The 13,820-nt window shown below is 35.4% G+C and overlaps 2 protein-coding genes across 6 annotated transcripts in view; both read right to left on the bottom strand.

Moving 5' to 3' along the window:
• The window catches only part of LOC113112364 (integrin alpha-9-like), an 80,312-nt gene extending 79,757 nt beyond the window's left edge, over positions 1-555 (bottom strand). The window contains 1 exon segment of the mRNA XM_026277841.1: positions 147-555. Within this exon segment, the coding sequence (XP_026133626.1) occupies positions 147-334 (188 nt within the window). The 5' untranslated portion in view covers positions 335-555.
• Positions 556-3,353: 2,798 nt separating this feature from the next.
• The window catches only part of golga4 (golgin A4), a 38,001-nt gene continuing 27,534 nt past the window's right edge, over positions 3,354-13,820 (bottom strand). For all 5 annotated transcript variants that reach the window (XM_026277836.1, XM_026277838.1, XM_026277837.1 and 2 more), the window contains 7 exons: positions 13,536-13,622; positions 12,234-12,251; positions 11,634-11,702; positions 10,497-10,572; positions 7,227-7,324; positions 5,367-5,453; positions 3,354-4,007 (listed from right to left, as the gene is read on the bottom strand). In XM_026277836.1, coding sequence (XP_026133621.1) covers positions 3,993-4,007; positions 5,367-5,453; positions 7,227-7,324; positions 10,497-10,572; positions 11,634-11,702; positions 12,234-12,251; positions 13,536-13,622 — 450 coding nt within the window. In that variant the 3' untranslated portion in view covers positions 3,354-3,992. The remainder of the gene's footprint in view (positions 4,008-5,366; positions 5,454-7,226; positions 7,325-10,496; positions 10,573-11,633; positions 11,703-12,233; positions 12,252-13,535; positions 13,623-13,820) is intronic.

Below are 13,820 nucleotides of genomic sequence, written 5' to 3'. Positions count from 1 at the left end.
CTTATTGTACTAGAGCGCCAAAACACAACTTGAAACAAACCTCAATAGACTAAAGAGACATAATATTTATTTTCACCCTTAAACCAACTAAAAAGACGCAAAACTGACTGTATGAATGTTTAATCCATTCCAGACTCAGTGCTCACCAGCGTGTGTTGTCATGGACGTGCTCCAGGACCGAATATCCAAAAAACGTCGCCTCTGGTCCTCGAAACAGCACGGGATGGTGTAAGTCAAGGTTGAAGGAATACGCCAAAGAAATTAAACACAAACACACAAAACCATCCAAAGCGCTTCTTTTCCGTGTAGAAAATCCCGTCATTCTGTTGCGCATCCTCAGTGCTGAAGTCAACCCGAGGAGAACTTTATAAAAGCTATTAAATCTTTCTATAGAGTAATGGAAAAACTACATTTATAGGAGTACACTGCTTCCTTTTCTTAAATGTGTGGATTAAACGCATGCAAACAGGGTTTGAGTTTGTGGATCGGAGGCTTGGGTCAGGATAGCGCGCTCATTGCATGGCTCTTCTTCTCTTCTGCAGCGTCTCTGGAGTTTCTCTTGGCATTAAAGCGCTGCGCTCGAGATGACGCGTGCGTTGTTGCGCGCGAGCATCACATTTCACATTATAAGCCGAGGAGCGCGCGGCTCCGCGTCCACTGGCGACATCTACCGCCAGCGCTCGGTACTGCAACTCATTACTGGCGCGCTACAGCCAACATGAGCACATTTTACAAACTGTAATGCAGGGGCGGATCTAGAAAAATATTGATGGGGTGGCGAGAAGGGGGCAGGAATTTTTGAGGGGTGGCAACATATGGCAGACGTATATATACTGAATTTAGTCACAGTTATCACAGTTTGATGATAAATATATGTGCACACTTTTTTTTTTCTTTTTAAAAGGACACAGGCTATCATTTGCAAACTTAATCTCATGCAATTCAATGTCTTGCATTTGAAACAGTTCATATAAGGAATAAGTGAACATACCCCATAAGCACCACCACACTCATGCATACAGTATGCATCAACATATAATTAAGAACATTATAAAAGGTTCGGTGTTATCAATATGTCAAATTATTATAAGAAACACAAGATTTTAACAGCCAATGACATTTCCAGATGGGGAGACTCAACTGATTTTCTTCTGTTTAGTGTTAATCATCATCTAACTCAACCAGTCAAGAGCTACATTTAGCCTTAGATGTTATATGAATATGGTGCCTGAAGCATAGGTTTTATTAGCTGACAATAATAATTAATAAATAAACATTATAGGCACAAATACAAATGTACTTTTAGAAATGTTTTAGTATTTATTTTTATAAAGTTTATTTTACTAAGCAATTTCTTACATAATTTCTTTGAGTTAGACCAAACTTTTATTTTGGTGGGTTTGTAGACAGAGTTTCTGTGTTTTTTAATTAACTATTATTATTAGCTAATAGGAAGTATAGCATATCAAGTATGCTAATACTTGAAGTATAGCATACTCTACTGTGCAAAAGTACTTTTTCTGTTTGAATTTCTTCAAGTTATACCGAAATTTTATTTTGACAGGTTGTGGTAAAGACATTGCCGTTTCTGTCAGTCTGTGTATACGATACGAATGAATGATGATAGTTTTATCAAATGAAATGGTGAAATCCTCTCATAGCACACTGACGTGCACATGTGTAGCATACATCATGCATCAATATAGTGAAGAGCTGAAAACACCACGTGTGCTTCAGTGTGTGTGTGTGTGTGTGTGTGTGGTAGAGCACACATTCCCAGAGACGTGTATAACATCACCTTAAGGGTTCCCATAAGCAGGATTTATTGTTGTGCCCCCCTTCCTCAAATATGATGATGGAAAAAAAAAACTACTATGGGGTGAAAAAATAACTTTAATCAAATAAAAAAACTAAATGAATAAATTGTATTATTTATAAATCACAATTGTAGCTCTCGACATTTACCTGTGGCTATAACTTTATTATGACCCTAATTTATTTTATAGTCTCAAGCATTCAGAAATCATGCAAAAGGAAACTAAGCAGTTTTACTATGATAAAACCATGGTTTATTTTTGTAAGGGTTGTGATATGCACGTTTTTTGTTGAAGAAATTATAAAGGCTGTGTCATCTATAGCAAAAAGGTGTCCAAAAATGAAAGATTAAGTGAATATTTGAATGTTTGGTCAGTAGCCTAAACAAGGATTTGATCGTCCTGTAAGTGTAACAGCAGCAATTACATAGCATTTGTAATAACATTTACATAAATTGTTTATTTTGTATTTGCCTACATTATGTATTTTAACAGTGTTATTATTAACCAATCATTATTGCCTCATTTTTTTTATATAATACATTTTAAGCCATTTTAAAGGCTATTGATGGCTTAAGTCTGTTTTTATAGCAACAACAAAAATATTACAGTATATTAATACTTTGTAAATTATAAGAGTTTGGGGATCACAAATCATTTGAATCAGTTTGGGAGTTCGGAGGGGGTTCGCGAATCATTTGAGTCAGTTCGGGAGTTCAAAGCGGATTCGCGAGTCAGTTTGGGGATTGCGAATCATTTGAATCAGTTCGGGAGTTCGTAGCGGGATCGCGAATCATTTGAATCAGTTCGGGAGTTCGTAGCGGGATCGCGAATCATTTGAATCAGTTCGGGAGTTCGTAGCGGGATCGCGAATCATTTGAATCAGTTCGGGAGTTCGTAGCGGGATCGCGAATCATTTGAATCAGTTCGGGAGTTCGTAGCGGGATCGCGAATCATTTGAATCAGTTCGGGAGTTCGTAGCGGAATCGCGAATCATTTGAGTCAGTTTGGGTGTTCGGAGCGGGATCGCGGATCATTTGAATCAATTCGATAGTTCGGAGCGGGTTCGCGAATCATTTGAGTCAGTTCGCATGTATATATATATATGAACATTTTTTAAGCATTTTAATACGGATACTAAAATGGTGATTGTTTTTTTTTAAGTTATATATTCTGCTGTGTATTAAACTATATATACATATTTATACACACACATACATACTGTATATTCAGAGTATAATACAAATTTGCTCATTCTCAGAAGCACATCTGAATGCAGACACTAAAATATAACGATAAAGTTGAATGCTTATGGTTTTTGGTGGCCCCTGTAAATATCATGGCAGATGATTATGGTATTCATTCAGAACAATATCTCTTGTACAAAATCTTTGCATATTTAAACATTATTTGGTCAACACAACAGTAATTATATTATAGTGAGAATTAATCTGATGCTTAACCAGTCTTCTCTAACACCTGCAATATACAGCAATGTCACCAGAGCTTCTGCATGCAGAAAAAGAGAGGATTTGAATGTAGTGTAAATAAAACTTTATTAGTTGTCTTAAAATTTATAAACAGCCTCAAAGTGCCCTATATGACAGAGATTTATAGCCTTTTATTTCAACAATGATTATTTACAGTATGAAGCGTGGTTCTAACTAGTAAATTTTCCCGAAAATACAGTATTAAGTTACACAAAAACATAGTAAACATTAAGCATACTATGAGCCTGTGTCTTTATATCGTACATGTGCTGTGTAGATAATTAAAGGGTAATTTCATCTTACCTTAAAACTGAAAAACAGGAAAAAGAGATAAATCAAACAAACCGAACCTTACAATTATTGCACAAGTCTTAAATCATACAAATGCAGCTTTAAAAAAAGAAGAACCGTCCACCCAAAAAAAAAAGAGAAAGCAAGAAAAATCCACGTAATAAATTATTTCTGACAAGCTATAAATGTAAGAATATTCTCTCTTAATTCATTAATCTAACCAAGTTCCCTTGTACCATTAACTGTGCATGCCTGTGCACACACACACACACACACACACACAGACACACACACACAAGAAGAGCAGGCTCTTTCATGTCAGTAGCATCCCTCAGAAGCAGCAGCAGGAGAATCTGTTGTTCGGTCAGTCAGGTTCAGACACAGATCTGGTTCCACCTTACCGGAGCCAAGGCTGTAAAACACACAGATGGAGAACAGAAGCCCAGTTACTTCAGACACACACAGACAAATCACCAACCAAAAACATGACGTCATCTGAAGAAACATGTGACAACTCATTAGCTAGACAGACATCGTTAAAGAAAACGTTCCAATGCTTGTGTGTTGCTAGGCTGTTCCTAAGGAGTTTGAGAGATGCTACTATGCAGAAATAAGATGCATCAAGAGTTGAACACGATGAAGATGGCCAAATTTTTCTTATTTTGTTGATTTTTCATTTAGTTGTAAGCAACAGAAGATAATTGTATGTTTGTACTTAAACACAAATTAAGTACAATTTACCTTGATATTCAAATTCCAAAAGTTTTCAAGCTCTTAATGCATCTTGTTTCCTTCTGGAGCATCAGTGAACGTTTGAATCTTTTTTAATAGTTGTGTTTGAGTGCCTCAAAAGTCCTCAGTGTGAAAAGATGTATCTCAAAATCATAAAGTCCCTGCTGGAAAGGGTTCAAATATGCAAAGATGCTGAAAAACTGAAGAATCTGCAGGACCTGAAGGGTTTTTCTGAAGAACAGTTCTCAGTTTAACTGTTCAGAACAAACAAGGGACTCATGCACAACCTTCACAAAACAGTACATTTTACAATGTACAACATTTTTTATTATTGGAGCTTTTGAAGTATATTAATCAAAGAATCCTGAAAACGTATCAGTTTCCACAAAAATATGCAAAAGCACTGTTAATAACCAGAAATGTTTTTTGTTTTTTTTTAGCAGTAAATCATCATATTATACTGATTTCTGAAGATCATGTGACACTGAAGACTGGAAGAATGATGCTGAAAATACAGCTGTGCATCACAGGAATAAATTACATTTTACTTTATATTACAATAGAAAACAGTTATTTTAAATTTTAATAATATTTCAGTTTTTACTGTATTTACTTTGAACAAATAAATGCAGCCTTGGTGAACAGGAGAGACTTAAATTAAAACAATCGAAACTTGAAAAAAAATCTAGTGATTTCGTGAATGAGTGGATTCACAAAAAGCAAAGCAGCAACTCAACAACTGGAGAAATGTAAATAAATGTCAGGAATTCTGATATGATGATACTATATCCACTCCTATATCCATAATGGAATACTGGAAAAGGAAAGAGAAACCTTATAACAAACCATCAAGTATTTGATAAGAAACACATATGGGCTTCATTTAGCATCTCTAGGCCCAAGAACTGCAGAATGAACATCAGTGCATCAGCGCTGTACATCTGGGATGCATGTTTCAGCCGGTTTGTTAACATACGGAGAGTCTTTGAAGCCTGCGCTTAAACTCACAGCTGCTTCTGTATACTACAGACACGCTCACCATCACACGGGAATCCTCATGCTCCAGAAGCTTCTGCGCCTGGTCCGGAGGAAACTTCAGCATGGATGTTAAAACCTTGGCCATTGTCTGAAGAAAAGAAGAAATTAAACTGAAATTCTAAATTTAATGTTATAGTATAAAAGCAAGAAATGACAACTTAAAGGGATAGTTCACTCCAAAATAGAAATTGTGTCATCATTTATTCACGGTCTTCATATTTGTAAGAATGTGTGCAAACAAACAGTTGATGGTCCCTATTGACTTCCACAGCAAGGAAAAATACTATGGGAGTCAGTGGAGATCAGAGATTTTAATTTTTTTGGGGTGAACTATGTCTTTAAAATGATTGTATTTGTTCATCACTCATGTTTTTACATGAATGTACAGAGCTGTTCATACAGTTTCATGAAATGTTGGACCAGAATGGAAATTACGACTATTTTACAGAAGACAGACCCTCAATGTTATTTTAGTAATATTTGTATTCAGTTGTAGTATTTATTCCCTTTTCTAATTTAATTTAATTTTAGGTTTAGTCATTTTATGAGCATTTATCACTTTTATTAAATTGCTTATAAATGTATAAATATAAACATACACATTTTAGTAGTTTATATGCTATAATATAAATTAAGTTTAACTTTAGAACATGCTTTTCTCATTATTGTTTTGTTCTTATATATATATATATATATATATATATATATATATATATATATATATAATATTTCATTTATTATATATATTTTATTTCATACACACACACACATATCCATATATATATATATATATATATATATATATATATATATATATATATATATACATATATACACACACACACACAACAAACGTATTAATAATCTTAGTACTTCAATGTCAGCTTGTTTTATTTCAGTTTCTTTCAGTTTTACTAATTTTTTTGTTATTTTAAAATTCAAGTTTTTTCAGCTTTATTTCAATTAATTTAGAATATTTTTATTTTTAGTTAACCACAACAACGCTGCCGCCCATCTTTAGCGGAGCTGCTGCTCTGCACTGTTCTGTGAGCAATTACATCTGGCAAAGACAAAACGCTCATGATCTGCTGCATGCTGGGTAATCAGCCTGCAGCCATACACGGCTCTAATCAGAACCAGCGCAGCCGTCCTCTTCAGCATCTCTCTTATAATGATACAGGCACCAGTGGGTCATGTGATGAGAAGGAGCCTCCGGGTCGTCCGCCGGACTTCCTCTCTGACAGGAAGGCCTCTCGTGATGTCATAAGGACCGACTGTTTATTAGCAGCGAGGGAGAACCCCGCTGCCTTCAGGGCAGCATCAACTGAGCTGTTAATTAGTCCTGGCTTAACTGACCAGATTCCTGCTAAACGGACACAAAACGCCGCTGTTGGGAGTTTTCATGGGAATGAGTTTTTTTACAGGCTTCCATCCGGACTCCCCATCACACTTCTTTACTGCATCCTTCCTCTAACAAATGGCATTATTATGTGGTGGAAACTGTGCATTGTGGGAAAGATAATATGGGTTTATCCTACATGTGCAGTAGCTACATTTTTTGTCAATGTTTATTTAATATTATTTATCTACTACTTATTATTTATTGAGTATTTGTTTAGCATTTATTAATATTTTACATTAGATTTTATTTTTTTATTTTCAGGTTCTCGTTTAATTTTTTCAAATATTTCGGTTTAGCTTTTATTAATTTAATTTCGGTTTTAAGAATTTTAGCACCTCAACCAATTTAACTTCTAGTGGCCAAAGCATTCTTTCCAATTTTCATTAAAGTTTTCCATGTAGTGTCATATTTTATTTTAGCTTTATTTAAATAAACATGATTTTCGTTACAGAAATGTACCTTTGTCTCTCTTCCCATCATGTACTCAAACAAGACCTTCCTGAGGTACTCTAATTCGGTCGGCTGGGTGAAGGGGTCCACACTGTTGTGTGACATATCTGTAGAGACAAACCAACAGCAAATTCATCATAATCATTATCACAGAGAATCGAAGAGAACTAGAGACATTAAGCTCGGTTTAAGAGGAAACAGTTGCTGTCTGTACAAAATGATAGCGGTTCCCTGGTTCACTCCAGTTCTGCTAAACGCCGCTCTGTCAGGGCCGCAATTAAAACCAGAGCAGCCAGATGAAGAACTTATAAATCCTCCAAACACTCATCTTCTAACAGTTGAACCAATACAGTCAGAAAGGATGTAAAAAATAGAAAATAAGATCAGACGAGAAAATATGTGCATTGCTACAAATGCAAAATGTAATACAGTTTAGGGTTTTGTTTCAAATCTGAAGTTTGGGCGATAGTAAGAGTTAATCTTTTAGAACGCTACACTGGAGATTGAGGACACTTTTATCTTTCTTTGACATGTATAAGATAAGCACGAATTCATAGATTCATTAAACACACACCCACGACCTTTGCGAGGCAATAATCAGCCTGTAAATCACTTCCAGCGGCCGTAGTTAAGAGCGCCGGCTCACGGAGACGCTGGAGCACTATAATGACAGCATTGTGGCTAAATACAAGAAGCTTGGGCTCTGTCGAGGTGGGGGCCTTTCCGTTTTCCACTCTCCTTTTAATGGATAAAGAAGTGAGAGCAGAAACAGAACAGGAGACGCTGAGACCGTGAATGAACAAAAAACAACTTGAGTTATATAAAAAAAAAAAAGCAAGACGGAAAACCTGATGCAAAGCGAACGACACAAAATTATCCAGTCCAGTTCAACATTTATGACTAGGGAGAATTACACAATTTTGTATCTCAAGGAAAGTGATGTAAAAGTTGCACATAAAAGACAAAAATATTAAATGCAAAAAAAAGTCACAAAAATTCCCATTTCTTATAAAAATAAAAAATAAAACAAAAATAAAGTAAATTGAAAATTCGGCATTGCATCACAGGAATAAATGACATTTTATATTAAAATATTAAAAATGTTTTTTAAACTTATAATATTTGACATTTTAGTGTATTTTTCATCAAATAAATGCAGTCTTGGTGAAACCTGGATTCTGTCAAAAACATTTAAACAATCTTACAAACTCCAAATTTCTGAACAATAGCGTGCATGCTCTCGCTAAAAAGAATATGCACATGTGGTAAACATCATAAGCGTCACGAGCACCCCAGATGTGCAGTTAATCTTCAGTAACGTCACATGGAAGTGATGTAAGCATCAAGCAATTAGTTTTATAAGTGAAACTGACTTTTGCATTACAGTATCTAGCGTGCACAAACAACACAGGAGGTACAACCGATCAGCCAGCCGTCTCGCCTCATTAAACCTGTGAATGACTGGCAATTAGCAGGAGCCGTGTCTCTCTCTGGAAAGCCCATTTAACCCATGCTGAAGACACTAGGGTGGCTGAACGTCCAGGAACAGACAGCCCGACAGAGAGAGCTGGGACTCACGGTGCCACTGAAACCCAAACAGGCCTTTGATCAGAAGCATGGAGAAATGAGGGGCTAATAAATAACCCGACCTGTCCGACTGACCCCAAATCAGCCCAGTCTGGGTCAACAGGGACGTAACACGAGCCACACCGAGCGCTCTCATCTCCAGAACAACACTGTTTAGATGATACAGAGGGACTGGTTTATGACCGCTGTTAGCACATGCTTAAACTGTTGACTGCATAATGAACAAAATCCATAAATACTATCAATGCAGAGAAATCACAGTGTCATTTCAGTGCTCTATGGTGTTTTTTAAGCAGTTTGTGTCTTGTGAATCACTAATCAGAAAGTCAGAAAGACTACTGTCCCTTTAATTGGATGCCACACAGATAAACTGAAGAACAGAGGATCAACGGATGGGTTTGTTTATGTATGAAGTTTGCTTAGTTGCATGCCAGATGGATATATTCAAAGGAAAAACTCATCTGGCAATACAATCAGAAGAATATTTCATTTGGTTTATAAGGAGAGAGGATGCCTATTGAAAGTATATTTTGCAGATTAAGAAATTGCAGGATGCATTGTAACAATCTCTGTGAAAAAAGAAAAAGGTTGATTTAAAAAGTTGAAAGCACTTCAACTTAATTAGAATTTCTGGTTTTAAAAATTTGTCCCTTAAACAGCCACATTTCAAGCTTTCAAAATCAATTATATTGTGAAATATTATTACAGTTTCAAGTTACTGTTTTCTATTTCAATATATATTAAATTGTGATTTATTTCTGTGATGCGCAGCTGTATTTCCAGCACCATTTATCCAGTCTTCAGTGTCACATGATCTTCAGAAATGATGGAAATATGCTGATTTGCTGCTCAAGAAACATTTATCAAAGGTAAAACCTGTTGCACTGCTTCATATTTTTTGTGTATATTGATGCATTTTATTTTTCATGATTCTTTTAAGAACAAAAAGTTCAAAAGAACACCATTTGTTTGAAATAGAAATCTTTTGCAACATTATACGTCTTAAAATTACAAAAATAAGAGTGTATCTTTAAATATATGAAAAAGGTTTTACAATACAATATTAAATGAATGGTGCACCTGAAAACAAACAGTTTGTCTGCATTTTCTTCCTTTCACATCCAAAACCCATATGCCATTCATTCCACCAAGGAACATTAAAAGGTTTTATTTCGATGCTGATGCTGCTCTTGTCCAAACCTTGCAAGCATTAAAGACACAGCACATCTTTCCTTGAATCTGGGGTCATTCGTGGGAACTGGGGCGAAACACGGTCTGTGAAAAGCATTGGATTCAGAGAGGAGCTCTTTGACACCAGCAGGGATGATTTTCTCCTCTAGCTCCCCATATGTTTAAGCTCCACATGTGTGTGTGATTGATAGCAGGGTTGAAGCGCTGCTCTCCTGCGGTGACTGATCGCTCAGAGCTAGTCAGAATAAAGGTGAGGTTTATCTGCCAAGGGTCAGTGTGCCACATCATTCATTAACCTCTGGGAGTTACAGGAGATACTTGACAAGCATTTTACAGTCACTAGGTGGCTAAAACCCCCAAATTCACATTACAAATAGATAAATAAGACGGTGAATAACATCTGGATAACAGCTGGCTTCAGAAACATCGGTCTGCTTGCCCACAGCTAGACAGTATAGCATGCAAAAACCATCTTAATTGAAAACAGTTAAGGTTATTTACCTCTATAAGAGCTTCCCAGGTGAGTCACCACTGCCGTTTTATGGGAGCGTCTTAGTTTGTCTTCTAGAGCATGAATCTGATAAAAAAAAAAAGAGAAAAAGTTACACGTATAGTGCAAAACTGATCTTTAGGTTTTAGAAATTAACAGGAAATTGGATTGCATTATACATTGCACATTAATGACTTTGGCAGACCCTTTTATCCAAAGGAACTAGACAGGATTTTAATATTATCAGACTAGACTTAAATTGATTGACTGTGCTCACACTTTATATAATGCCTTCCCCAAAAAGTTGATTTTTTTGTACGTTTTGGTTGCACTTGTGGTGCTCCTAGTCAAAAGATATCTGTCTACAAAAACCCTTGCTTATAAATCTCATTATGATATTTTATCACCAAATATTATGATTATTTCTATTTCTTTGAACTCACAGATCGTAGGCCTTGTTGATCTGGAGCTCACGCCTTTTTCACTAAGATCAAAGAAGTCTACGAACAGTTCCAGAAATAAATACAATTGCTAATTGAAAGAAAACAAGTTAACTAAAAGACTGAATCCAAGATATGGTCTTAATACAGCATAATGAAAGACTTACATGCAATTTTAAAAGACCGGTCATTAAGTTAGGATTTTCTGTACAGCACAAGGGCTAAACAAGTCATCACTAGTTTGTCCCAGAGAGAAGGAGGATTATAAAACTCAAGGTTTGTCCAGTGTGTGCACCTCCCCGTGTGAGTTTGCATTCGTGTGTGGTGAGATAAACAGCATGAGCTCTTGCTGTAACTGTTTGTAAAGTTGAAATAAGAGTAAACAGATGTGCGGTGTAATGAATCTAATCTCATTTCGGTTTTACACAGCTGGAGGAATGTGACGGTTGGTAAATGCTCCTCTCATTCTTTCACTATCATTTGTTAACACTTCTTAGGGATAAAACACACTATATGCAACTTAAGCATGCAAACGCAAGCATTTCTAGCTTCTTCTATGGTCAGTTTCCTTAATTCAGGACAACATGACCGAGCAAGCTAAAGTAAGTTAAACTGTCAGCGATGTTTAGAGCTAGCTTCCTGTTTAGTGGCACAGACACACAACAAGCTAAGCTCTCTGTCTTTCTATCAGTATATGTCTTCACTTACCCTGTCGTGGTATTCCTGCTCTTTTAGCCTGGCTTCACTCAGCATGGTCGTCTTTTCTGCAAGCTGAACCTAATTGGACATAGAGAGAAAGACCAGAGGTCAGAAATATAAACACATGAAAAGTAAAAGCAACATTTAGAGAGGTACAGTAAGATTTTTTTATGTTTCTGCTCATTAAGGTTGCATTTCTTTGATAAAAAATACAGTAAAAAAGTATACATTTACAAATAATAAAGCTGAATTTTCAGCATCACTACTTCAGTCTTCAGTGTACAATGATCTAAAATACTGATTTGCTGTTGAAGGAACATTTCTGATTATCATCAGTGTTGAAAACAGTTGTGCTGCTTAGTAATTTTATGTAAATTTGATTTGATTAATAAAAAAAGTCTAAAAGAACAGCATTTATTTGAAATGGAAACCTATTGCAACATTATAATTTTCTTAACTGGCACTTTTGCTCAATTTAATGCATCACCGCAGAATAAAAATATTTAATTTCTTACTGAGATATGTTTTATTTTGAGCAGTCCTTACAACAGTCAACCAGTTAGTGTCCATGGGATTTCATGCAAAAAGTAAATAAAAATAAAACCGTACCTTTAACTCGTCAAGACCCTGAAACACAAAACAGAATCATCAGGTCACACAACTGCATAATTAAGCAAATATTAACACATAACAAACTTGTGAGATCAGACTGTAAAAATGTAGCATGAGGTGGAGCGTGTGTGTTTGAGGACCACTTTATCCTGAACAAGGCTCAACTTTTTGTCTCTTTCCAAGCAAGGATGCTCTCGGAGGGGTAAATTGAGAACAGAGACTGTCTGTTTAAGGCCTCTTTCTCAGGGACGCATTTCAAAGCTTCTAAGGAAATTAATTATTGTGGCCTATACTGGATTGAGTCTATTACACTGAATCTTAAGAGTCTGCAAATTAAGTCTATTATGTGACTAGAGAGAGAGAGACTCTGCATTGTAAGACTTGACTGTCTGGGTTAACTTTTTAGGTAAATAAATATTTAATGCCATTAAATGCATCACTGATAACACATGCACCTGATTTGACATTTCAACTTTTTGATTCCGAGACTTACATTTATATCCATTAACTTAAGATGCTTTTATCTGACAAATGAGGAACACAAAAAAGTAATTAATGCTAAAAATATATATATTTCTAGTCAGAATAAGAGCAGCAGGATAGGTGTCTGACACCAAGAAACATGCAAAGATACACAGAAAGAAGAAAAGACAAGCTGATAAAGAAAGACCTTCGTACAATTTGCCCAAATTTGAAGGGTTTTCCATCATTATGTGTTCAATGGTTAGTTAATTTATAAATCAAATTTATATTGGAAACATCACTTTGTATGTTCAATTTATTGTCAAAGTTAAACAAATATGAAATATAACATGAGCAAACTAATGCTGCAAGCTAATGGCAAATATAAAGAAAAAAAAATCTTAAATAAGATTTATTATTTTAACTATGGCTTTTCCTATGGCATTATTTATAATTTATTATTATTATATGATTATTGTTATATAGAAACTAATTTATATAAACATACGCACTAAATATATAAAATATACATAAATATATAATTAAAAAAATAGCCAATATATTTTATTATATACAGTTATTATATTATTATTATCATGTATTATATATAAATTAACACATTCTCTAACATACAACAACATATACACACATTTATATATAAATATAAACTTAAAAACATTAAAAGCCAATATATTTTTGACATTATTTTTAAATGATTAAATTAGTATAAAAGTTGCATTTAATTAAACATGGCAACTCTCATTTTCATGCATATCCACACAAACCACAAAAAATAACTAGCTCCCGGCGGGACATGGTGTGTAAACTGTGCTGTACCTGAGGGCCACTGAGACTCCTCTGCTGTAGCTCCTCTAACTCCTTCTGCACCTCACACACGCGGTCGCCCATCTCCACCTCACGACTCTACAGGGAGAACAAACTCTGAGCAAATGTGTCCTTTCTCTTCAAACCCCTTTACAGTGTTGCCATACTGTATTCGTTTTCAGATAATAAACTTGGGTCTGAAAATGCATGGGTAAACAATTCGATATATCACAAACAGTTAGCATAATTCTCTGTTAGGATGGATGCAAGCAGCATAAGGCCTGCATCATTCCCTAC

The sequence above is a fragment of the Carassius auratus genome, chromosome 13 (genome assembly GCF_003368295.1).
Source record: "Carassius auratus strain Wakin chromosome 13, ASM336829v1, whole genome shotgun sequence".
Lineage (NCBI taxonomy): Eukaryota > Metazoa > Chordata > Actinopteri > Cypriniformes > Cyprinidae > Carassius > Carassius auratus.
The sequence above is the reverse complement of the archived record's forward strand: the minus strand, read 5'-3'. Positions and strand labels throughout refer to the sequence as shown.